The 25678-nt window shown below is 46.6% G+C and overlaps 2 protein-coding genes across 5 annotated transcripts in view; both read right to left on the minus strand.

The window, feature by feature from the left end:
* Window positions 1-220: 220 nt before the first annotated feature.
* Window positions 221-18162, minus strand: NADK (NAD kinase). 4 transcript variants are annotated; one of them, XM_008925627.3, is made up of 12 exons: window positions 18137-18162; window positions 14041-14254; window positions 11052-11135; window positions 8310-8439; window positions 7619-7727; window positions 7288-7373; window positions 6882-6984; window positions 6321-6472; window positions 5747-5846; window positions 4814-4971; window positions 4557-4639; window positions 221-3470 (listed from the first exon to the last, which is right to left on the minus strand). In XM_008925627.3, the coding sequence occupies exons 2-12, from the start codon at window positions 14211-14213 to the stop codon at window positions 3323-3325; spliced, it is 1326 nt and encodes a 441-aa protein (XP_008923875.1). In that variant the 5' UTR covers window positions 14214-14254; window positions 18137-18162; the 3' UTR covers window positions 221-3322. The 4 variants fall into 4 exon arrangements, with proteins under 4 accessions (XP_008923875.1, XP_029818272.1, XP_017934950.1 ...); XM_029962412.1 differs by lacking the exons at window positions 14041-14254; window positions 18137-18162 and adding an exon at window positions 13360-13410; XM_018079461.2 differs by lacking the exons at window positions 14041-14254; window positions 18137-18162 and adding an exon at window positions 13330-13358.
* A 5362-nt stretch (window positions 18163-23524) lies between these two features.
* Window positions 23525-25678, minus strand: part of CCDC30 (coiled-coil domain containing 30) — a 40014-nt gene continuing 37860 nt past the window's right edge. Inside the window, exons 19-21 of the mRNA XM_029962409.1 lie at window positions 25338-25434; window positions 24546-24775; window positions 23525-24343 (exon numbers count right to left, since the gene is read on the minus strand). Of these exons, the coding sequence (XP_029818269.1) occupies window positions 24130-24343; window positions 24546-24775; window positions 25338-25434 (541 nt within the window). The 3' untranslated portion in view covers window positions 23525-24129. The remainder of the gene's footprint in view (window positions 24344-24545; window positions 24776-25337; window positions 25435-25678) is intronic.

Consider the following 25678-nt stretch of genomic DNA (forward strand, 5'->3'; position numbering starts at 1 on the left):
TTGCACAGCAAATCCAGCATTTCTTTTGAAACTCTTGAGCCCAGACTGTTATCAGACAGGTACCCTCAGAAAAGCCCTGGGTGGTTTTTAGTAAAACAGATGCCCCTGTTCCATGAGACAACGTGTCAAAGCCCACCCTGGACATTTGCTCTCCAAACAACTAACTGTGTGTGTTATTAATCTGATATTCTCCCCCAGTCAAAGTGCTGCTCGACAAATGCAACTTTACAAAAAGATTTTATTGAAAGGATTGAAAAATATTCGTTTTCAACAATATTCAAAACGAGTTCTCAATGCGTTAACAATATGTAACAGGATTTTTCAGCTTTTAAAAATTCAGTACACTGCTTTATTCCGTGCTACACAGTTGTTAATGACTTCAATTTCTACTAGAGGATAATAACTTTTTTTAAAAAAAAAACCCAAATTCATTTCCCAGCTTCCATTTTGGCCCTTTGTAGACTGGAAAGGATCTGCAGGGTACAGGGACACCCACAGACCCCTTGTTTTAGAAACTCCTAATCAGCAAAACCCTATTTATTTTTTTTTTTAGTACAGTTTCAACGAGTTAATTCCAATGAGCTACATCAGCAGAACGAGGTTTTATTGCCAACAAACCGAGTGTGCATTTACAGCTTTTTTTTTTTTTTTTTTTCTTTTTTCTGGTTCAGCTCTGAGCAAAAAATTCACCCACGTGACAGCAGCTGGGCATGAAAACCCCAGTTGCTGCTCGGCCTCACTCTCCTGCTTGGGAATTACGGTTTGGGAACTACAGCTCGTGGATTAAAAGCCTTGCCCAGGGACTTTGTACACTCAGATAAGTCTGAGAGGCCTGAGCACAGCCTGGGCTGTGCTTGGACACAGAGCAGTTGGGAGAACTGGGATCAAGGCAGCTCTTGGAAGGAAAAATCAAGCCCCAAGCCAGCCCTGCCTCGGGTGGGTGATGCAGCTCTGCCTTGGCTGAGCAGACACCCAAAAACCTCCTCAGCAGGGAGTGCTCCCCAAGCAAAACTGCAGCAGCCTCAGAGCCAGCAGTGCAGCTGCAGTGGGTGATAAACTGAAAGAATAAATTCAAAAGCCAACCCCTAACGTAGATCTAAAGTAGTTCAGTACACTTTGATTACAGATTCCATGACCTGTGCACTCTGAAAATCAAAAGTCCGGCCACTTAGTCAAGAATAGCTTTACTATTATAAAAAGCATAAATAAAAAGTGCTGAATATAGTTTTATCTTTAAAAAAATACTAGATAAGGCTCATAAATCATTTCACCTTGCCTCTGCAAAATGATTCCCACTTCCTAGTGTGCCTAGAACTCCACTCCTTTTCCACCTCACCAGCCATTTCCCCATACCCTGTTCCTTCTCTCAATTATTGCATGTTTAAATAAAATAGTTTCAAAGCAAAAAAGCCTGACACTTCTACAGTTCAAAAAGTAAACAGTTATCAAATAACTGGATACTCCACCCAGCAAACCCGTAAGCAGCTTCAAAAACAGTGATAAAGCAATTACTGCAGATTCAAGTGAAAGAGAAATCCCAAAAGCTTACCTGGGTCTTCTCCCAGGTACCACAAAATCCGTCTGTTTAGACCAAATCAGACCAATATTCTATTTTACAGCATTTACAAACCGAGTGTTCGTTTCTACCAACACACTTTCACTGTGATTTGAATCGTTAACCAAGAGCTTGCTTCTCTTTTATGGCAAAGTGCTCTCACCTGGATTGAATGAACTCAGACTAGGGCAGCACCCAGAATGGATGAGACATTATTTAGACCATCAGAGGACAAGAGGCCAGGCAGGGTCTGGGAATGAACACCCTTCCCATCTCCACTTTGGACCACAGAAACAACGTAAGACGATCAGGGAAAGTTCACCAGAGCTCCTCGCTCTGTTTCCAAGGAAATCCCACCTCAACCAGGAAACCAATTCCACTGCAAGACTCAAACTGCAACAGCTCCTGCCCACTCCTTCCCCAGCCGAGGCAGCAAGACTGAAAAATGCTAAAGTTTGGGTAATTAATGATCATGAGACTGCACCACAGAGAACATAAATGTAAACATTATCCTGGGGTTTGCTGGTTCTCAGGTAAAGTACAGGGCAAACCCTTTTTTATTTTTTTTCCCCCCCAACCAGTTCTTCCGTTGGGTTTTTTTTTGTTTTTTGTTCTTTCAGAAAAAAGCACAGACGATAAAATATGTACAGAGAGAAGTTAGAAACCTCTGAAAGCATCTTAGAAAAGGAAAAACACGAGACTCAGGATAATCTTGAGCGCTGAAGGCACCGTTGCTACTCCACTGGGAATGTGTCCTCTCCAATTCTCCAGCCACCAGAGCAGTATCCCCCTCCTGTTTCACTCAGCACCAAGAGCTGGAAGGGATATCCATGGAAGTCGAGGGCATTACAGGATATTTTCCTCAAGACAATAGTGGAACTAGACAATGTTGTGGCAATTGAAGTCCAGATTCTTCCTGAACACTTGGAGGACTTTTTTTTGTTTTGTTTTTTTTTAAAAACATGGTGGTCTCTAATGCTATTCCAGGGAATCAAACAAAAAGAATTAGAGAAACACAACACGTGGATGATTCCCAGCAGCAGGAACTGCAGAGCTCTAAAAGCAGCTCAGCTACAAAACCAGAGATAGCTGCAATAACTAATAATATTTGTGGGTATTTCCACAGTGCTGACAGCCAAGGGTCAGCCACTGTTCAAATGGGCACAAGAGACAGAAATGTATACAGAAAAAATAGATACTTTTTTGTGCTAGTTCCATCTGTCAATAAAAAACATCCTCCAGGGGTGTTTCTTCAGCGTGTCACATCTCAGAGTAAGAGTATTTTCTGGGCCAGATGTATTTAAGCTAACAAAGAGGAGAGATTATCTTTTTTTTTTTTTTTTTTTTTTTTAAAGAAAACTTCTTAGAGCCTTTATATTTGTAGCAGTCTTCAACGGAATTACAAATATACTGAATAAACCAGGCTGTTTTAATGCCACTCTCCTGGGGTGTATCTACATTCATGCCCTTGGTAAGGGAGAGGTTACAATCAAAGCTGCAGATGTGGCTGTCGCTCTCAATCAGAAAGAATCCAGCTTCCAGAAGGAAATTCACCCTGGACTACAACAACCAGAGCCCAATTTCTTCCATCCCTACCCTTGGTTGCACAGGGAGCAGTAACACAATTCCCAGCCAGGGGATCTCACAGATATAAAACCACAACCACAGTGCAGGTCCACGCTGGCAGCCAAAGGCTCCAAAATCCAAGCAGACAGAGGGGATATACTGCCACACTCCATTCCCACGGGTCTGGGGGGATGCAGACACTCAAAATTCTTCTTCCTCCACAGCAAAGTTGTTTTGCTTCTTCCTCACGTTCCAGTGCAGACACTCGGCCAGGCTCTCGAACCAGTCGCTCACGGGGTCTCGGAAGCAGATGGAAGGAAGGGGGTAGCAAGAGGTAGTGATGCTAATACTGCAATAACAACACAGGACAGCCATCAGGCAGGGCAGCAAACAGCACTCTGGGCAAAACCAGAGCTACTCCTGAGCTAACACAGCCCCACAGCCACCAGCCTGGGAGAACAAGAGCTCCCCCAGCCCAGCTGTGACCAGGACTAGGGCTCGGCTCAGCACAGCAAAGCCAGGGCTGGGAATGGCTCCCAGCTGCACTGTGGGCACCTTCTGGCACTGTGAGAACACTGAACACAGCCCAGGATGCCCTGCAGCCCCTCTGCTGCTCTTCACATCAACCCCACAGTGACACAGGAACACCCAAGTGGCCACCTTGGCCTTTAAGTTTCAAGTTTTAACTATAAGCAACAGCACTGAGAGTCCAGAAACTAAAACAGGGCCAAACCTCATGTTTGAAACCTTCTTGCTCTCCTGAACTACTCTAAAGATGTTTCTATATTCTACAGAACTACTTTAAAGATGTTTCAGCCTCAGAGGAAACACCAGCAGTTCAGGATGGAGTTATGCCAGCTGTACATTTTCCTTCCTGGCAACTTGTCTGGGCCAAGAGGAAAAAACTCCTCCTGAATGGCAAATGCACCAGTGACCTCCTCACAGCTGCCTTAAACCCCTGAAGTCCCCTCCCATGAGGATGAGCCACCACACACTGCCCATAACACCTGAGGGACCCTCACACTCCTTGTTCTGCTCACTCAAGGCAGGAGCAAGTGAGCACAAGCATTCCCCAGGTTAACACAGCTTAAACCACGTGGAGATTTTCAGCACCACTGTTTACAGGCAGCTCCTGCTGATTTACATCTGCTAGAACTCCCAAGATTTATCTTGAAGTTAAAATTTATAGATTATTTTTAAAGGCATGCCCATCTTCCTTGCCAAGCTTGCAAGGTTCACATGCTCCTGTCTGAACGTTTCACTTGCTTTAATGGGAAGATATAAAGAAACTAAACCCTTTTAGTGCAGTTTGTGCTGTAAGAGGTTTATAAAAGTTTGTTTCTTCACTCTTTTAGCAGATGTCAGAGAATGAGGGAACTGCATCGATCAGGATTTTCCACACTTAGAGATACTACAATCAAAAAAAAGGCTTGACCTGTCTCCATGGCATATTTCCTGCCTCTTCCTTCCATCAAAGGAAACCCAGGCTGTGTTCCTGGCATCAGGGGAGAGCATGATCTGAAAGAGAGAAAGGAACTCCACTTCAGGCCCAGAGCATTCCCCAACCCCCCCTGCTTTGGTCCCACTCCCAGGGGTGTTCCTTGACTGCCCACAACATTTATATATTTATCACAACATATTTACATCTGATGTTTTTGGTTTACAAAGAGAAATCAGAGCGAAGGAGCCAACCTTGAGTTCCACCCCAGCAGGAACCACGATGGGCCTGAAGGACAGGGAGTGTGGGCAGATGGGGGTGATCATGATGGCAGGAACGTTGGGGTGGATCATGGAGGCTCCTGCTGCAGCTGCATACGCCGTGCTGCCCGTGGGGGTGGACACAATGACCCCTGGGGGGGACAAACAGCAAGTTTGGGACTGCACCAGCACCACAGTGGGAGACACAAATCACACAGTCGTGAAAACCAAGCAGAGAGCTCGTCCCTCCCAGCAGAACTGCAGCCTGGAACACACACACAGGGAGAAACTCCCTCCTAATCCCACCTGCCCTGCGGTTGTAGGGGAGTTGCACAAAGTTCTGCATCTCAGGTTACAGGGTTTTGTAACAGTGACTCTCACTTTTTTTAAGGGTAAGAGCTCTGCAGATTAACTCCTGCAGCCTGGGAGCTGAGGCTGTTGTGGGCTGAGGCTGTTGTGAGCTGAGGCTGTTGTGGGCTGAGGTTGTTGTGGGCTCAGGTTGTTGGGAGCTGAGGCTGTTGTGGGCTGAGGCTGTTGTGGGCTCAGGTTGTTGTGGGCTCAGGTTGTTGTGGGCTCAGGTTGTTGTGGGCTCAGGTTGTTGTGGGCTCAGGTTGTTGTGGGCTCAGGTTGTTTGCCTCCAGCAAATTCCAGACGGTCCAAGCCAATCCTTTCTGAGCTCTTTCTTGCCTTTAGCCCAAACATGTGACACCCAAAGAAACTGCCACTTGCCTCCACAAGCCCAAAAACAAAGCTTACAACACCCAGTTTGTTCACTAACCAATCAACAAGCACACCTATTTCTGCACACTCATCTTTGCTGCCACGGGGGAACTGAAGCTTCAGATTTCATTTCCAGGTGAGGGAATCCTGCAGTTAAATAACCCCAGTGCCCAGCTGAGGAGGGGAGGGATGGAGCCCCAGACTCACCATCTCCCTGCACCGTGGTTATCAGGTGTCCATTCAGAAACACATCCACGTTGGACAGGTAGGAGGAAGGACCACGATCCACCACGACCTCGTTCAGGACCTGCCACGACACCAAACGTTACCCCAGCCTGGCACTGCTGCCCTGGCAAGGTAATAAAGGACAAAGGGAAACAAGTTTTCCAGACCTCCAAAAAATTCAGGCTGATTAACAGTTATTTCCAGAAGCTGGTCACTAGTGGCTTCTCTTTTCATTTATTAAAAAAAAAAAAATTAAAAAAATCTTTGCTGCATCTCACTTCAGAGCTGCTACTTCTGTTTTCAAAAGAGAAGGAAGGTTGGACTCCATCCTGGAGGTCTTTCTGTGAAATTATTGCCAAAGCAAAGCACAGCAGCAGCAGAAATGGGCACCACATCCCCCTCATTCAGTGCCCACCCTGAGTCAGAGCAGCACAGATCAGCCCCACAGTGCTGGGCTAACAAGAGTCAGCTAAAGAAAAGGGGAGAGCCATAACAAAACAAGCACAAAGCAATTCAAAACCAGCATTTGGTTCTTCTGCTTGCTCTGCCCTCTGACCTGATATTGCATAATTTGCTTGCCCACTTCTTTCTCCAGGTTTGCAGACACGACTCCGTTCTCCTCGATCCCGTTCTGGACCGTCAGCTTCTCCCTGTGCTCCTTCACCACCTTCACCTTGAGCCTGCTCCTGAGAACCAGGGCTGCATTGCCTGGGGGTGGAACACACACAAAACCAAGTTAAATGCAGAAAATCCCTTAAATATTCTATATTTGCCTGACTTCTCTGTTTTTAAGCACTGCACTGCTCAGAGAACCAGCACAGAGGCTTCAGAGCTAAACTCTATTTCTAGGTTTAGCTGCCATTTAATGTGAGTTCTGCATCATCTTGGACTTGTTTGCTCCACAAAGTTATTTCTGAGCCATTTTCCTTCACAGAACAGCAGCACTGGAAGGGTCAGTGCAGTGCAATACTTCTGTTAATTTAACACACGTTTCCCCAGTCTCAATCTTAAGGGAGAACCCAAATGAGTTAAGAAAATTTAATTCATCTTGAGAAAAAGGTACAGAAAAAAAATGTAACAAACAGAAACACCCCAAGCCTTGTCCCCTTAAATTTACCTTCTATAACCTGAGTGACTTGGGACTGAAAATTCTCAAAATTAAATGGAGTAAGAAATCCAAGGGATCCCAGATGAAAAGCCATAACTGGAGGGACACTACCCTATCAATAAAGAAAAGAATCTTAAAGCCACTGAATCAAAGCAATTCACACTTCAACTCGTTGCCTCTAAATATTTTGACTTTCAATTTTATTTTTAATATTAATTTAACGTAACTTTAATATTAATTTAATGTAACTTCAACTGTGCTTAACAAAACCAACACATTTTACATCATTTTCAGAAGGTGAAACAGGAACAAACACCAAAGGACAAATGCTGAATTCGGTAGCAAAGGGGGAAAAACCACTTTCAAATGCTTCAAAAAGAAAAGGTTTACAGGTTTATTTCTCACAGGGACCAACCTGGAAAAGTGAAGAAGCATAAAGCAAGGTCCCATCTCCTCCCAGGCAAATGATAAAGTCTATCTGATTGGAGATATCATCATAATCTGGAAGCAACATCGAACACAAGATATTAGTTCAGTTGTAGCAACACTCTTCATTTCCCAACTAAAACCAGGAAAAAAAATTCCAAGCTGCAGCACCACAACATTCCCTCACAAACATCAAAAACCCCACAGCTGGGATGGAACAACAAACACTGCCAAAAGACACTTTGGTTTGACAAACCCAACCCAGAGAAACAACCCAGACAAAAAGCAAGAACTGCCCCCTCAGGGAACCACTTCCATACCTTCTCTGAAGGTGCAAAATTTCTTCTTCACTGGTCCAAAATTCTCATCATTAGCTATGGCAGGGTCTTCCAACACCTTTTTTTCTACGTACACTATCATATTGTTCTCCTTGAGAGAGAGACAATAAGCTCATTATTTAACGTCTTAAAATGCCAACACGTTTGACTCTCCCCACAATTTGCATTAGTTTAAAACATTTAAATAATATTATAATGTAATAATATAATGTTATATTATTTAAAATCATATTTATATTTCTAATAATATTTTATGGGAGTGCTCTGCATTTCTTGGTTGTTTTTCCATGTGTGGTTCTAATTCTCACGAGAATTTTGCAGCGTGCACAGACCCATCTAATAAATTAAACTACAGCCTGGAACACAGATTACATGGTGCAGTACCACTGCTGTGTTTGTTTGTTCAGGTCTTCAAGTTTTTTAAATATCCCATTCCCTGTATTTTGGGACTGCAGAAGGAAGTTTTTACTTCACTTTTTTGGTTTTTAGCTTGAAATACTTCAGCACTGATCTTGAGCTCTGAAACAGATTTTACCACATCCAGTGGCAATGGGTGTGAATATTTATATATTACATATATATTTATAATTCTGCCCAAAACAGACTCAGTAATTCAAAGAGGTTTAGATGTAAATTTTTTTCTATGGTAAAACTGGATTTTCCATCTCGTTACCTCGGTCAGGTACACACAAAGCTCCTTGAAAGGCTGCAGCAAACTGGCATCACGGATCTTCTTGATCACAAGGACACTCTTGGGGGGTTTGTTCCACGTCAACCGCTGGCTGGCTGGATCCTGGATGTGCCTGGAGGACAAAAACCCCCCAGTGTCACCCTGACCTGCTCTGACCTGCCAAAAACACACCCAGCCCTCAGCACTGCAAGGAGAGGCAGGAAAATGCAATAATTCACATTGTAATGATGCTCCTGAAACCAATGAGTGCTTTGATATCTGAAGATAACCCAGGATTAAAGTGCTGTAGCTCCTGGCCCTGCTGCCATGTGAACAACGAGGGCAAACAGGGATGGGAACAGGGATGGGAACAGGGATGGGAACAGGGATGGGAACAGGGATGGGAACAGGGATGGGAACAGGGATGGGAACAGGGATGGGAACAGCAGCCCCACAAAAGCTCTCAGATCAAACCCTTCCACTGCCACCTCCCCTGCTCCCCTCCAGCCTGTTCCAGTGCTCTGCCCTCTTCAGCCCACTCAAAATAAGGAGAAACACTCAATCAGAGGATCAGAAAAAAGCTACAGCATAATTTCCTCCCCCCCCCATTGAACACTGTAAGTCAAACAGCTTAATGTAAATTTAAAATTCATTTTAATGCCTATATTCTATATACAAGTACAGTAGAAACTAAGTTAATGCAGGAGTCTAATATCAATAAACCTGACAAGAACTGAAGTTTGCAGCACTGATTTCACTGGATAAGCCCAGAACCAGTTCCAACTTCATTCAGACAGAAGCCACTCTGCTTGCTTTGAGCTGTACTCACCAATTCCACGGAGTTCTACTAAATGAAACGTTACTCCTAACACACTTTAAGATCTTCATGTTTCTCTCCAGGAGTCAAGTAAATGCAACAGCTCCAAAAAAGTCAAGGGCTGAGGCTTTTATCACTTAATCAATAAACTGTGACCTCAGAAGAAAACATTTTTCTCTGAAAAATGTTTCTCCTTATGAAGTGTTGCAATCAGTCCCAATAAAAAGCAGTGAGGCTTCACAGAAAAATCCCCTGTAAAACAGTTTATTCCGGATCTTCAGAGGTAAGATTTCATCAGGAAAACCCCATTTCAAAAAAGAGCTTTAAAAGTAGGTATTTGACTTCCCCTTTCTCTCAAAGAGCACAACCACCTGATCCTTTTTTCACTGAGCCTTCATTCAGTTCATCGTAACAGCCTTCAGAAAGCAGGTTTGCAAGCTCTGGTGCTGATGGTCATATTGAGAGAGACACCAAGACCTTCACTGACTTCTGCCTGTACTCAATTTTCTGTTAAAAAATCCCTCCCAGCGAAGGGAGTTTAACAATATTATCGATTACACAAGAGAAAAAAAACAAAACAAAACAAAAAAGGTTTTGCTTGTTTTTCAGAAGATCCAACAAAACCTCGGGTGCGGTAAGAAAAGGCAATTTACAGTTTGGTCCTCCAACAGTCCCTCAGTTCAGGCACCTTTGCTCCCCAGCTCTCCTGCCCAGGCAGCTTTTCCCTGGCACGTGTCACCCACAGGCTCTGCAGCCCAGGGCTCCTGTCCCTGGTTTATATCCCTTGTCCTGGGCCAGCCCCTGGGAGGAGCTGCTCCCCCACAGCCAGGTGAGGGAACACAGCCCAGGCGGGGTTTGAGCTGAACTCAGCTCTGCAGGGCACCTTTTACACCACACACGAGGAATGAGGAAGCTCAGGGTGCCCTCACCTGAGCCACACCTGCCTGGGGAGGGTTTGGGTGCCACCAGTGTTCTGAGGAACATCACCATCTACTGATGGAAAGGTTTGGGTGCCACCAGTGTTCTGAGGAACATCACCATCTACTGATGGAAAGGTTTGGGTGCCACCAGTGTTCTGAGGAACATCACCATCTACTGATGGAAAAGTTTGGGCAGGTAAATATTGATTTAAATACCTCACACTTAATGGAGAGAGCAAAGAAATAAAACCTTTTAAAGGGACAAAAATCACGGGATCGCAGAACGGTTTGGGTTGGGGGGAACTGAGAGGTCACCCAGTTCCCTTCCCATGGGCAGGGACACCTTCCACTAGCCCAGGTTGCTCAAACCCAGCCTTGGACACTCCCAGGGATGGGGCAGCCACAGCTTCTCTGGGCAACCTGTGCCAGGGCCTCCCCACCCCAAAATCAGGGACTCCTGCCTTGGTCAAACCCTGACATTCCTCGTTTGACCAAGACACCATTTCCTGAGTATATAACACATGGTGTAAAAAGCAACACTTGATACCACCCAACCTACGAAATTAAAATGTTTATTTGCCCACTCAGCAGACACCAACCCTTCCTTTCACACTGATCAGCAGTCTGAAAGTAAGCTTGCCCTAACAATATTCATACAGGGAAAGTGCCAGAGATCAAACACAAAAAACTCAAACTACCCTTTCTAACATCATCACCGAGGGAGGGAGAAGCCTTTCCTCAGATTCCACAGCACACAGAACAATTCCTCTCCCTCTCCTCGAGCTGTCCTGAAGGATTTTTGTTCCCCTGAGTTTACAGTGATTAAAGTTGCCATTATTGACCCCAAACTGTGGGTTGCAGATCGTGCCAGTCTGGCAGAGCAGCCCCAGGATGGCAAGGAAGCGACACGAAAACCTCCAAACATCAGGTAAAAACACACACACGGCGCTGGTTGGGGGGTGAGGAGTGGGCAAGCAAACTTCTCTTTGCCCCAGAATGAGCACTTACATAATGGTTTTAGGGTTTTGCAGCATACAGGCCTTTGGTCCAAACGTGGTCACTGGGCATGGTCCGTGCAGGGAGCGCGTCCTCCTGAAGGGACAAAAAAAAAAAACAACCAGTGAATAAAAGAAATCTGGGCACATTTGGCTCCACAGCCACCAAAACCACTTCTCTGGAACAGCTGCACTAAGAAATACAGGGCAAAGTGCATTTCTTAACCCTACATTTATTGTTACCGTTTCATTTTGCAGGTATTAACTCTCACATTTCAGGTGTCTGCACCAGCTTGGCTGCTGCAGGCACAGCAACAATACTTTTTTTCCTCTCTTCCTTTAAGATGTAGATCTTACCTGAAAGCACACATCTTTAGAATGACTAAACCTGGTGTAAATGCATGGAAAATGGCTCGGTGAGGGCTCTTCATCTCAAAAATGTCCATGCATTAGGTCTCCCAGTGTGTGCCCTGACAAGCATTTTCAGTGAGATCTCCAACACCAAGGCAAGTCCTTCAAACTCTTTTGCCACAGTGATGCATGTCCTGGTTATTTAAACACCTTCTTGTTGTTTAAATCTTGGCACTCAATAAATTAATGAAATGCAAATCCTTCAGTTCTACATGGAGATATCTGCAGTACCAGGCTACAGTTTTGAACAGATTGAAAAAAATGCTTTTTTCTCCCCCTATTTATTTATCTCATGTGATCTTTGCCTTCCAACAAACAGGAGCTCTGAGGTGTCATTTATGCTCAAAATGAAGACAGGAGAACACAGGGTTACTCCTGGCTCCAGGACGGGATTATCTGGAGCGAGTCAGAACTCACCTCCCTCCCACTTCCCTCAGCAAATCTGGAAAGGGGAGCAAAACTTGATCATGGAACTGTTGAAATGTTCTGTGAGTGCTCCCAGAATTATTCCATTAAAAAGAAGGGGGAAACATGCCTTTCCTGTGCTTAATTCACTTACCCCACTGCTTGGCAGCCACCATCATTACTGCACTGCCTTCTACTGTGTGTGTTATAAAGCAGCTCAGGCCAGCCCTGTGACTCACTCTTAGAGCTAAAAAAAAACCCCTCAGAAATCTAATAAAAATCAAAACCAGATCACAGGTTACAAATACATATAATTAAGGAATAACAGCAACATCTTACTTGTTCCAGGTCTAACAAAATGTGAGCGCCCAAGATCCGACTTCCCACCGTGAAAACAGAAATTACATTCGTTTCTCAAATAATTTTTTTTCCATCTGTAAGGCCAGGCATGACTAACCCAGTCAGATAAGAGCATTACTAAGTGTTTTATAAAGTTTACCTTATCTACATTAAAGCAGAAAAATGAGCAAGGACTGACATAACGAGGGATTAACGTGTGTGCCAACACGAGCAATTACACCTGAAATCAGGAGAGTTAAATAACACCCTGGCACAACATCACCTCCCACTTCTTGCCCCACTCAAGCTTCTCCCAGATAACTGTCATTTTTTGCCTTCTTTCAACACAGGTTGAAAGAATTCCAGGCCCCTCCCAGTAACTGGAATTCTGATCCCACATGAGGCCTCAAATATCCACGTCCAACCTTCAGGACATTCCAGCAATGAATCAATACTTGGTGTAACTTCTCATTGAGGTTTCACTTGGGTTTATTATTTACTCAATAAAATGCCTGCACTGAATTTAAAGTTATCTGTAGTCAGTCTCTGCTAGGAATGAGCAGCAGTGCCCTGGAAATTATACATCTTTTAGGAAAATCTGCCTGTCAGTTCAGAGCAGATGGGCAACTCCCTCCATCTGAGCACTCCAGAGGAAGCCTGACAGCACTTCCTGGCAGTCTTGTGACAATTTAGCCCTAAATTGAAGACAGTGAATGACTGCAGAGCATCTTAATGAAGAAAAAAATCTCAGCAGCAATCACCCCAACCCAAACCACAATGCACAGGGGCCCACGAAGATCTCTCCTGGCTGAAAAAGCAGTTATTTAGCCAGAAGATAACACACAAAAATTTGGACCACATGGCCTTTTACACAGGTTGACTGAAGTCTATGTTCATAAAGTGGAGCAGAGAAAGCCCCCCAGTTTTACAGGATGATTTAAAGTCTTATTTATTGACTACACACACCCCACCGTAGCTAGGACAGAACAGTCAGAGCAGAGCCCTCAGCAAACCCCTTCCAGAAGCATTAAACACCCTGAACTCCACACACAGTGTATTTTCCCAACCCTGCAGCCTCTGCAGACCGAGGCTCTCAGTTTGCCTCCCTGCACCCTGTGATGTGCAGCCTCACCCACCCGTGCTCTGCCTCCCAGGGACATTCCTACCAGCGAAGCAGGAACTCTGGATGACATTCCATGGGCTGGGGAACTCCTCTGTGGCTCTGGCCGTGCTTGAGAGGCTCACAGGGCAAGGAAGGTGAAGTTCTGCTGTGCCTTCCACCACAGTAGACCCACTGCTGCCCCAGCACTGCCCAATATTTGCAGAGGGTCCAAAGATCACGGAATCAGAGGTTCCATCACTGTCCACATGACAAGGGCCTTGCAGCAAGAGTGGAAATTTGGCTCAAAGGAACAACTGGAACTTTCTCAGGGCTGGGGAAGTGTCTGCAAACACAAACTGACTGTGCTGCCTCACACAGAACCTAAACACTCACACAGGTTTTAACACAGCCCTAGAGCTCTGCCTAGTGGAAATAAAAGCAGCACTAGAACATTTGTAAAGATTTGCAGGAGTGTCTCTGCTGTTGATTTGTGCCTTTTTTTTTTTTTTTTGAGACTATGAACTCTCAGACACCTGTTTAGACAGCCAGGCCACTTTTATTAATTATTATTAACTACATTATTATATTGTTTTTCTTAGTTTACCCCCCACCTTCAACTTCCTGCCCTCGCTTTGGAAAACCAACCTCCTGAGGTGCGTTTTAGGGTTATACAAAAGCAGTGAAAACTAAAATCCAGCTAAATTGATCTATTTTAGCAGGAAGAGGAAGAAGCAGGAGCTTGTACCGGAATTCTTTGGTGCTTCCCAGGGCTGGTGAAGCCGACAGACTTCGTGACTTGGACCGGCCCCGGCTGGTGTTGCCCCACTCCTCGTCATCGTGACAGGCTGAGCAGTGATAGCCAGAGTCTGAGCTGCCCTCAGCCTTGCTGGCACACAGCTTCTCCCGACTCATCTCCATCCTGGAAGCCAAGGAGCCTCAGCCAGAGAGAAATTCGATCCCTGGGGAAAAAAAAACACAGGGAGAAAAAAAAAAAAATATCTCGGTATTAGCAAAGCTAAAGGGGCTCCCCTCCAAATTCACATCACTGCTTTAACCCCAGGCTCGGCTGACACAGCCCCCCTCTTCTCTCAGCAGTTCAAGTGCTGGACACCAAAAAATTACTGGAGTTGTGCTTAACAACAAAAAGTGACTGGAACTGCCCCTGCTGCCAAGATGAGCCGCGTGGTTTGGGTGATTTCCCTGCTTTCTGCAGCCCCTGCTCCATGCTCAGCATCACTCACCAAGAAGTGCTTCAGGTGGGGTCTTCCCAGTGCCCCCACAGTGGTTTTTTAACTGGTTTTTATTAAAGCTTCTGCAAGAGGAGCTGGGAGGTACATGAAACACCGAGTTCACACCCACTGACAAACACTTCCCCGAAGGATCCCAGTTGGGAAGTTCTTCAAGGTAATCAGGAGACACTGGAATTAAAAATGACCAGTATGTTCCCAGATTTAGAACAGGCTTAGCACAAAGTTGTTTCAAGACCAGCACAGATTCATGTCTTCAGTTACACAAGGGATAAAATGAATTTATTTTTGATACTGAAGAGGAAGGAAAGCTTTAAATATGTGCCAAGGAATGAAGACTCAGGAAAAACTATAAAGTCTCCCATTAGGTGATACATATATTAGACACATAAAACCAGAATACTCTAAGACAGAGCATAAAAAAATACCCCTGTCAGAAAATGAAATAGAAATAACCATAATAAACCTCAGCTCTTCATAAAAATCAGGTTAACTCCAAGCTGAGAAGAGAGAAAAACAAGCTGGAGGACAAGTTGGAAGAAAGTTCTTAACTCATTTGTGACAAAACGTGTCCAAAACAAACACGACAAAATAAGGACAAATGTGAAGTATTTCACTTCCACCAATAACCAGCAAAAACAGAAGATAAACAGCTGGTTAAAGCCCAGCTCTGCAGAAACAAACCAAACCAAAACCAAACCAAAACCCAAACTTGAAATAACTGCAAAAGTTCCAGAAATCTCGTATGTAAGTTCTCATTACTTGAAGTGAACGGAACCAGCCTTATCAGAATATAAATAGAAACCAACTTTCAGGGTATGGACAAACACCAAACTATAAACAAATAGTATCCAAGGACAGCAGCCCAGAGGAACAGCACATTCCTCAAGGCACTGGATTCCGAGACAGGGGAAAAAAGTTGGTTCGTTAAAAACCTGCAGATGTTTTTCAAAGTTTCATCCCTTTGGATGCACTTCCCACTTTGTCCTGTGCAGAGGGGAACTGAGCACCCCTGAAACCTTTAAAATGGGCTGTGGCTTTGGAAAACAGTCACAGAATGATGATGTTTGGCTGAAAAATCCCCAGAGGGTGACACACCCCACGATTTTACAGGTGCTGTTTCCCAGCATCCCAACTTCCAGGCAACAAAACCACCGATAAAACGCAGCTGGAATTTCAGACCCAGCACTGGCTCCTTACTGAATGAGACAGAACCACCAGCTAATCAAATTAAAAAGGACTTCTGCTCCTGCTGCAGCTCAATCACCCCCACAGACAGGTACAATTACTGCCACCATCAATAATTTATAACATCCTGCACTTGCAGAGGCATCAAAGTTTAGCTGTGGGTTACTCATTGCTCAGCGTCACCCGTGACCAGCACTTGGGAAATCCTCATTTCAACACATTCATAACTCCTCATAACTAAGACTGGGGAAAAAATGTACCTCTATTTTGAGACAATTTAAGCTCAATGTAAAGCTTGTGCCAGTTAGGCGACTAAGGGGGGAGGGCAGAGAACAATAATTTATATAATAAGCAATAAGCAAGGAGTGTTTCCATGTGACTTTGATTGAATTATGCTCATCTGACAGATGCTGACACTAAAGAAAATCAGATTAGCACAAAAGTGGAAGTAAGAAGGTGCACAGACCTACTAAATACAGCCTAAGAACTCCCTCCATGTAATACTTTCCAATTCAGGCTGTTTTAACTACAGCTTGCACCGTGCACTGTTTAATTAACGTTCCCTCACAAGACCTTTATTAAATAAGCAGACTTGACATAAGGACAAAACTATCACTGAACAGCTTCCAGGACTGGATCCAAAGACTTTTAAACACATGTTAACAAAGCAATGAAAAGGTTGCTCTGCTTTAAGTCGTGTCAAGAATTTTAAAAATTTAAGAAAAAAAAAAAAACTAAGGAAAACAACATTGCAAAATGAAGGACAATTGAGGAACTGTCAACATTCAGTATTAAATATCTGTGATGGTGACACAGGAACCAGGTGAATCACCTCTCACATGGATCCAACTGCAGTTTTACTGTAGTTTCCCACCTCACATTTCTCTGCCTCTGTGAATTAACACTCCCATGAAGAGGTTTCATCAAACCATCTTTATATAGAGGAACACAAGGCCATCACATCCCCAGAAGGAGCATAAGGCTGCAAATCACCAGGGGACTTAATTTTATTTTTTAATGACCTGTTATTTCTTAACAAACTCTCCCTGTCAAAGGCTCTGCCCTCTCTGGTTACAGGGTCAGTGCAGGTCCATCCCCACCAGATCCTCACACACCTTCAAGGCTGCAGCATTTCTAATTTCCTAGACTCTGAACAGGTATTCAAAACCCCTTATTTTGTACCTTGTATTAAGACTAAAGAGGACAACATTCTATCCAAAACTGCTACCACTCACCCCACTGCTACAGAGCCCTGTCTGCTGGATCGCTCAGTTCTGTGGAGGTTTTTTTATGTTATATTTGGCTGAAGGAAGCACTGCAAGAGAGGTTTACCTGCCTCTGACTCTTTCCCCAGGGCACTAAACCCCCCTCTCACACGCAGAAAAAGGAACAAGTGTATCAGACAGCCAAAACTTCCTCTTGGTTTGGTTCAGAACTTCGCATTTTCGTGGGTCTGAACAAGCCCAATCCCTCTCTGACAGCAGCTGCAATTCATCCGCCCGGGTTTTGATTACACACCCAAATGCTATTTCTACCAAAAACCAGACGGTGTGACCATCACGTGTGCGACACTCGGGCAAAACAAGCCCGTTTGTTAACCCTTCCACCCCAAAACACCCCCCGACAGCACCACGGGCGCGGCATTAACCCCCCGAGCCCACCGCCCGGCTCTGAGCCGGACCCGCACCTCCGGGATGAGCTGTTATCCCTGCGGGAAGCTGTTATCCCTGCGGGATGAGCTGTTATTCCTCCGGGATGAGCTGTTATCCCTTCGGGATGAGCTGTTATCCCCGCGGGAAGTGTCCCGCCCCGGCGTTCCCGGTGGGGAACATTCCTGGGTCTGCCGGAGCTCCCGGGGAGCCCGAGAGGGATGCGGGATGGGGATGCGGGATGGGGATGCGGGATGGGGATGCGGGATGGGGATGCGGGCACGTGGGATGGAGATCTGAGCGGCCCCGGCGGGGACAGAGGGACACGCACCGGGGCAGGACAGGCACCGTGGGGACAGGACACGGGCTGGGGACCCGCACCGGGCGGACAGACGCCCATGGCCGGGACACACGGACACCGGGACACACCCGGGGGAAAAGAGAGACACGCACAAGGGACACGCGAGCAGCGGGGGGACAGAGGGACACACCCGCACCAGGGGGAGAGAGGGACACGCACCGGGACACATTGCACCGGGGGGGACAGAGGGACCCACACCGAGGGGGACAGAGGGACCGCAACGGGGACACGGACAAACCGGGGACAGAGGAACCGCAGCGGGAGGGACAGAGGGACCCCGCGTACCGAGGGGACCAGGAGGACCCGCACCGAGGACAGAGGAACGCGCCCCGCTCCCCCGGCCCGGCCGCGCTCCTGCGGGGTTGGCTGGATGTCCGCGCGCAGTCCGACCGTCACCGCGGGCGGTGTCTCAGCGGCGGTGCGGCTGTGTGCGGCGTGCGGCGGTGCTGCAGCGCCCGTGCCGGGCGTAGTGCGGGCGCTGTGGGCGCCGGGCGTTCGGTGCGGGCGCGGCCCGGCGCTCCCTGCGCGTCCTTCACATCGATCCCGTCCCGCCTCCCGCTTCGCCAGGCGCGGAGGCCGCCCGGCCCACGCGCGCAGGCGCGCCGCGGCGGCTGCGCGAGGCCACCCCCCCCCCCCCCCCCAAAACTCCCTATGGCTGGTTGATCGCCCCGATATTTATTAATTAATTAATCGGGGATGGTCGGGTTTGTATAGTGGCCAACAGTGCGATCCCGCACGGGTGCGGGTACACGCGCGCGGGAGAGGTGCCGGCTGTGGGACATGGAGCAGCTCCCCTCCAACCACCCCACCACCCCCAGCTGAAATAGAGAATGAAATAAAATATTAGATATTTAGCTATGAAGGCGTGACTTTGCAAAATGTAAAACTGCTTAAAAGTCTCTGACCGAACTGTGGGCAATTGAGATAAAAAGCTTAGAGAATGGGGAAGGCTTTTTAGCACGTAGAGAGGGGTGGGGAACCTGAAACTGCTTGAAGTGATAAAACTTTACGTAACTACTCTATAATGGTAAGAATAGGAGGTAAAACTAAGTGTCTATTTAGATAAAACAAACTGCAAAGGAGTGTATGCGTATTAACCTGTAACTGTTTGAAGTGATAAAACTTTACGTTAACTACTCCATAATGGTAAGAATAGGAGGTAAAACTAGATGTCTATTTAGATAAGACAGACTGCAAAAAGAGTATGTGTAAAGATAATTTTGAGCTTGCTACTTTCAAACTGTATAAAAGGCTATGTTATTTCTCGGCTCGGCGGAGTGCTCTGGGGGAGAGCACCTGCCCCTTTGCATTCCCCGGCCGTAATAAAGGTGCTTTTCAGATTGGCGGAGGTTTCTTTGAATCACAGCCATCATCTCCTCAGACCATCTCCCCTCCAACCACCATCTCCTCCAACATCATCTCCTCCAACCTTCTCATTTCCAACTATCTCCCCTCTGACCATCTCCCTTCTGACCATTCCACCTCTACCCATCTCCCCTCTGACCCTCTCACTCCAGACCATCTCCCCTCCAACCATCACCTCCTCCAACCATCCCACTTCCAACCATCATCTCCTCTGACCATCTCCCCTTGAACCATCATCTCCTCCGACCCTCTCCCCTCAGTCACAGTCACCCCCGACCATCCCCCCATGTCCCCCCTACCTGCACTCCCAGGACAGGCACAGTTTGCACACCCGCTTGTCTCCCTGTGTCCTGTGCCCTCCAGCTCCCACCACGCCTTCCCCTCCCTTTGCCAAGGGTGTAGCTGTTGGCACAGCTCACCCACACCCTCCTCACATCTCCCTCAATACCTGTCCTGAACTTTTACCCTCAAGTGGCCTGACATCATCAGTTAAATTCTCTTTCTGGTACAAACCCTCTGTTTGACAACACACATTAGTGTGTCAGAGTCACTCAAATACAGGCAGAAGGTGCTGAAATGGAGGAAACCATTTTCTGGTCTGTACTTGATCTGGAAAAACAAAAGGCATCTGGTTTCAGTCCCTTGAAATCACCAGGAGCTTTGTCACAGAAAACCAGATCCTCCAACAGAGGCAGGATCAAGCCCCTGCATAGATGCCAACAGTAAAAGACTCCTTCAGTTACCAAACCCAGGCAGGTTTTCTAATTCCTAAATTGCATCTCAAACCAATAGTACTTTAAAGAGATCACAGACTCAGTGGATAAATCACATCAGGACAAAGCCACAAAGAGAGAACAAGTTACCCCATGTGAGAATGTGGCAATTGGGGATTTTGTTTTCTCCTTCATGTAGGAGTTTGTTTTCGAGAAACTGGAAGCTGTAAACAACTGACAGTCAGCAAACGCTGAGACAAACTTGAAAAAGAGGAAGCAGTTGCTACATGTGGGAAAATTCCATAGGCCAGGTTACATCACTTGTGAAAGTCCAGGGGTTTGAGTTAAAATGTCACTTCAGTCCTTCTTGCTCAGCCCAGTCTGCAAGGAATTAAGGCAACAACACAGTGCTATGGAGTTAATGATGTCTCAGGGTCTCAAATGTCTTTAATGAGGTGGAAGAGATTCCCAAACTGTGAAGGGACACCAGAACATGACACTGGGCAGGAACTCAGTGCTCAGTTTTACAGGGTCAAAGCATTAACCTGAAGTCTGCAGCAAAACATTCCAGATGAGAGGAGCTTGGACACCTCTGTGAGCCACATCTGTCCACACCCAGCTACTGCCCAAGGAGTACACTGTCATTTGAGCTGGCTCTTGGCATGGATTTTCCCAAATTCATTAAGAAGAAAGTAATAAATCCCCACTAGAGCCATTTTCCACACCAATATACAGTGACTGTTAAAAACCACACATTTCCAGTGGCAGGTTCCTTTTCCCCACACACAGAGTAACCTCCCACAGTTACTCAACACTTTGTAAGAGGCATGAACTCTGCAGCACTGAGCACTTATCCCTGGTAATTGGTGGAGATAATGCTGCTAAGCAGCTGAGCTGGGCCTATTTATAAAAGAGCTACGGCTAAAACAGCAGCTCTGAGCTGGGCAGGTCCAGCCTCGACCTTGGGAGCTCTGCCTGGGAGGCAGGAAGGATGTCCCAGCTCTTCCCTCCACAGACTGAAGGGCCATAAGAAACAGAAGAGTTTTAGGTCCCTTTTGAGCTTGTCCTCCCCAACACCACCAGCAGAACAGTGTAGCTCAGCTCTCTAACCCAGGCTGTGTTCCCTCTCTCCCAGGGAAAATAAAGAGAAATGTTGGCAGCAACTTGAGAAAAATGAGCATAAAAACATTCTGCTTTTTTTTTTTTCTAATGAGGCTCTCAGTTCTTGGAAATACAGTTTGACTGGCTTTAGATTAACAAGAAAGATAATTTAACAAAACCGCTGTTGTTTGACAACTTGCACAGAAGATGTGCCTGACACAGAGAGGCTCTGTTCAGTCTCCACCTACACCCCAAACCTGCCTTCAGCGGGAGGTGTTTCCACAGAGCAGGAAACAATTAGCTAATTGTCTCTATTAACATCCAGCAGGGCTGAAGAACATAGTTCTTACCTCTCAGCCTCAATTTCAAATAGTCTCTGATGACTCAGAATTCCTGAGGAATCATGAGGAATAAAACTGTGCCACAAAGTTTTAAATTCTGTTGAAAATGGTGGCACGTGAGTGTGACAAACAAGTTATTTCTCAGTGGTCACCCAGTGACACAAAGGCAGAGAAATGTCCCCAGCATTGTGTTCATTGTTCAGGCTGATCACCAACACCTCCAGCCGTTACATAAATGTCATTATCCCGATTTTAGGACTGAACTGGATTAATGGACTTGCACAAGGGTTAATAAATCTGTGTCCCAGCTGAGATAAGCAATGGGGAATGTTGCCCTGTAGCCCCACACAAGCCAAGAGCCCTTCTCCCCAGCCAAGCAAGCCTGCAACCTTTGGCTCTCTGGTGCATTTGGTGGGCCAGCCTGGGTACTCCATGGCAGCAAGAGCTTTCTGTCCTGGCCCCTTTGCTCTGGGAGGAATCTTCAAACGTACGCCATTTGGGCAGTGGCACTGGCAGCTGGAGCTGTATAAATATAATTTTAATGGTCTTCATTAATTTTTAATTGTTTTAATTAACCATAACCAATGTATACCAGTTATGAATAGTTGGTTATTCTTAAATTAGTCTGGCACATTAGATTAAATTTCTCTTTAGCAAAGTTTCCATGAGCTACTTTTGCTGGAAGAGTTTGGGAAAATTACTGCAACTTAAGTTTTGATAACCTAACTTTGCTCATGTGCTTCAATGAACAAAGCCAGGGAGAGAAAGATGGATTGTTGAAATTGGAAATCTGGGATGCAGAACTTCTGGACCACGAGGACACTTTGGAGAAATAAGAAGATAAAGAAGAGACTAGGAAAGTCTCAGTATTCGTGAGGGAAAGTCCCCACCAGAGGAAAAAGGTCCTAAAAAGACTAAAAAAATATGGACTAATTAACAAAAACAGCAAGAAATCAATAACCAATAGGGGATAATTATTATAATTAATGAAAGTACTTATAATCGTTATAATTAATATATAATAATTAATTATAATTATTATAATTAATTAAATAGAATTAGGTAATTTAGAACCAAGGAACATGAATTTCTTTGTTTTCTAACAATGTATAAACAGGTGAACAAGTTTTGCATCAGGGTCAGTGGATTTTGTCAGTCACCCAGACACCTCCTAGCCAAAATTGAATTGATTCCTGACTCACTGACACTACAAAGACAAAGTCAGAGGGTTTTATTTATTTATTGTGATGATTTTGGAGGATTTGGTAGTAGGGGGAGAATCTCCTCTGTGTCTTTGTGCTGTGCCCTTGCAATAAAGTTTTCTTACAAGAGCAAAAATAGTGGGTTTTTTTTTAAACTACTGCAAAAAATGTCAGCAGAGCCCAGGCTGGGGGGAATGTTGATCTAGGATGTTGGGAAGGCTCCACAGGGATCAGGACAGGCTGGAGCAACGTGCCAAGGCCAATTCCTCACTCTGAGGAGCTGCCACTTTGGCTGGAGCAGGAATGTCTGGGGTGGCAGTTGCTCTGGGGTTTATCAGCTCCACGTTCCCAAGCCTGTGGTGATTCCAGCAGAGCCTGGATGAGGTGTCTCCACACCATTCCAAGCTCTTCTGTTTCCCTTGGAACAAGCCCATCAAGCTCCCAGTGCGATGGACATCCCAGGTTCCAGGCTTTGTCTGGGGAACTGTTGTGGGAGAGATCCCTTACATGCCAACAGCATTCCAGCCTGGAAGCTTCCTTAGGATTACAACCCCTCATGGGGGGCACATGGAACTTCAGTCTCAGTCATTTTCCCCCAGTAATTCTTCCACACTCGTGGAAAAGGACCTGGGGTTGCTGGTTGGCAAAAGCTGAGCAGAGAATCATGGATTCATGGAATGGTTTGGGTGGGAAGGGACATTAAGGTTCAGTTTGTTCCACTCACGGCAGGGACACCTTTGCTATCCCAGGTTGCTCCAACCTGGCCTTGGACACTCCCAGGGATGGGGCAGCCACAGCTTCTCTGGGAATTCCATCCCAGCCCCTCCCCATCCTCACAGGGAGGAATTTTTCCCAATATCCCACCTAACCAAGGACCTTCTGTAGAAACCAGAAGATAGGGAAAAGAATTAACAAAGAATTCAGTCCACGTGCTGGAAAGCCCCTTCTAGGAAAAAAGATACTAAAAATGTGGATTTAATTAACACAGAAATTGAGAAATCAATAACCAATAGAAGTGAAATACTGGTTAATGAAAGAGAATGATGTAATTAAGAACCAATGAACATTAATTTCTTTTCTTTATAAAATTTATAGATTTGGCCTGGACAAGGAATTAGGGTTGAGGGAAGACACACTTCACCCCACCCCTCTTCCATGTTTATGAGTTTATCTACACATTCCAACCTCCAGTGTCTCTGGGATGACACAAACACATTTACAGGGGGTACGTGGAAAAAAAAAAACAACACTGGATTAACTCAGCTGGAAAATATCCCAGAAATCCCTAGGTCAGTCCATTTGGCAATTCTTCTCTTTGCAGTCTCTGTCATCCCACGGCACCAGGAGCCCCAGTCCTGCATCCAGGTGACTCTGCACAACATTCCCAGGAGCCCCAGGGTGACTCTGCACAGAATTCCCAGCTCAGGAGTCCCAGTCCTGCATCCAGGTGACTCTGCACAGAATTCCCAGCTCAGGAGTCCCAGTCCTGCATCCAGGTGACTCTGCACAGAATTCCCAGCTCAGGAGTCCCAGTCCTGCATCCAGGTGACACTGCACAGAATTCCCAGCTCAGGAGCCCCAGTCCTGCATCCAGGTGACTCTGCACAGAATTCCCAGCTCAGGAGTCCCAGTCCTGCATCCAGGTGACTCTGCACAGAATTCCCAGCTCAGAAGGTCTCCGAGCCGACGCTCCTGCTCTCCTCCTGCAGCGGGGAGGCCGTGGTGTCCCCCGGGGAGGCCACGTTCAGGTAGCCCAGCTCTGAGGGCTGGGAGGGGGACAGGCCCAGGGAGGAGTCCTGGCTTTCGGCCTCTCCCTCAGGCTTCATGTCCTGAGGGGTCTTCATGGCGCCAAAGGGGTCTGGGAGATCCCGGGGTGGGAAGCTAGAAAGGAATTCCCACTGTTAAGTCGTCCTTCACACACCTCAAAGTCTTCTCCAAGGATCTCACATTCGTCACCCACCCCACAACCTTCTTCAGAGGATCTCACACCCCTCGCCCACCCCCAGAGCCTCCTCCAAGGACCTCATATTCCCTCATCCACCCCACAACCTCCTCCTGGCTCCTCCTGCTCCCCCCAAGGTACCTGGCACGGGGAGGTGGCACCACCTTGCTCTGGAGTTGGCGTTCGGAGACGTGAAGGGTCTTCGAGTCCTGGAAGAAGGAAGAGAGACTTTGAAAGGAGGAGGTGCAGGTCAGATCCTGAATTCCAACATATCCCGGTTTTCCAAGTCCTCCCCAGCTCCACTGAGAGTTCTCCCCATCAGCTCCAGACCCACAGAGGTACCAGTCAGGGATTTCACCTTTGGGTCTGAACTTAAACCAAAAAAAAAACCCCAAACCAAACCCCACCCAGCCCAGGGGAGCCCCAAACAGCCCTTTCCCCCTCATTTCCACCCCAACTGGGTTCCCTCCACATTAGAACATCCCAACAAACCTCCAAATCCACCTGGCTGGTTTGAAAGGTCCTTGATTTCTCCCTTTTTTCCCCCTTTCTCCCCCCAAAGCTCTTCCTCCAGCTCAGCCGAGTTGGGATCATCGCTCAGCTCGGCCTGAGGGTTTTGGGTGACAGAAGGAACATCCCCAACCCCTCTCCTCAGGGTTGATCCTCCTAATTTTGGAGCCAACTCTACAACTGAGGTCTTTGAACAGCTCCAGAGGTGCCAAGTGAGACTCCTGTCCCCGTGGAAAGGGGTCCCGGGGCGCAGCCCCTCAGGGACGAGGGGAGCAGGGAGCGCCTGGAACCTTCAGCTCCCCCCAAAGTCGGTGCAACCTCTCCCACGTTTGGGGCCCTTTCCATCCCATCCTGCTGGATCCAGCTCTCCCCCAGCCCCTCAGGGCTCAGCCCCTGCTGACCCCAGCCCCTGGGGGGTCTCACCTCCGGGGTGGGAGCAGGGCTGCTCCTGGGAACGCGCTGGGAGGGAGGCGCGTGGCCGGGGAGCTGCAGCCTGTTCTCCTCCTCCAGGAGCTTCCCTCTGGGGGTGGAAACAGGCACAAGTTATTTTCCTTCTGGCCACACTCTGTTTTCAAAGGGGAATTTCTCTTTTCGAACTCCAGACCCTCCTCCACAGTCTCCGGCTAAAGGTTGAGGATTTTGATGGGAAAATGGGCTAATTACAGCCCTAATTACAGCTGATATGGCTTTAATAAGAAATTATTAAATAACATTATTTTATTATTATTTTATTGATGTGTTATTATTCAAAATAATTTATTTAT

This window comes from Manacus vitellinus, unplaced genomic scaffold, assembly GCF_001715985.3.
Source record: "Manacus vitellinus isolate BGI_N305 unplaced genomic scaffold, ASM171598v3 scaffold_46_pilon, whole genome shotgun sequence".
NCBI classification, from domain to species: Eukaryota; Metazoa; Chordata; class Aves; order Passeriformes; family Pipridae; genus Manacus; species Manacus vitellinus.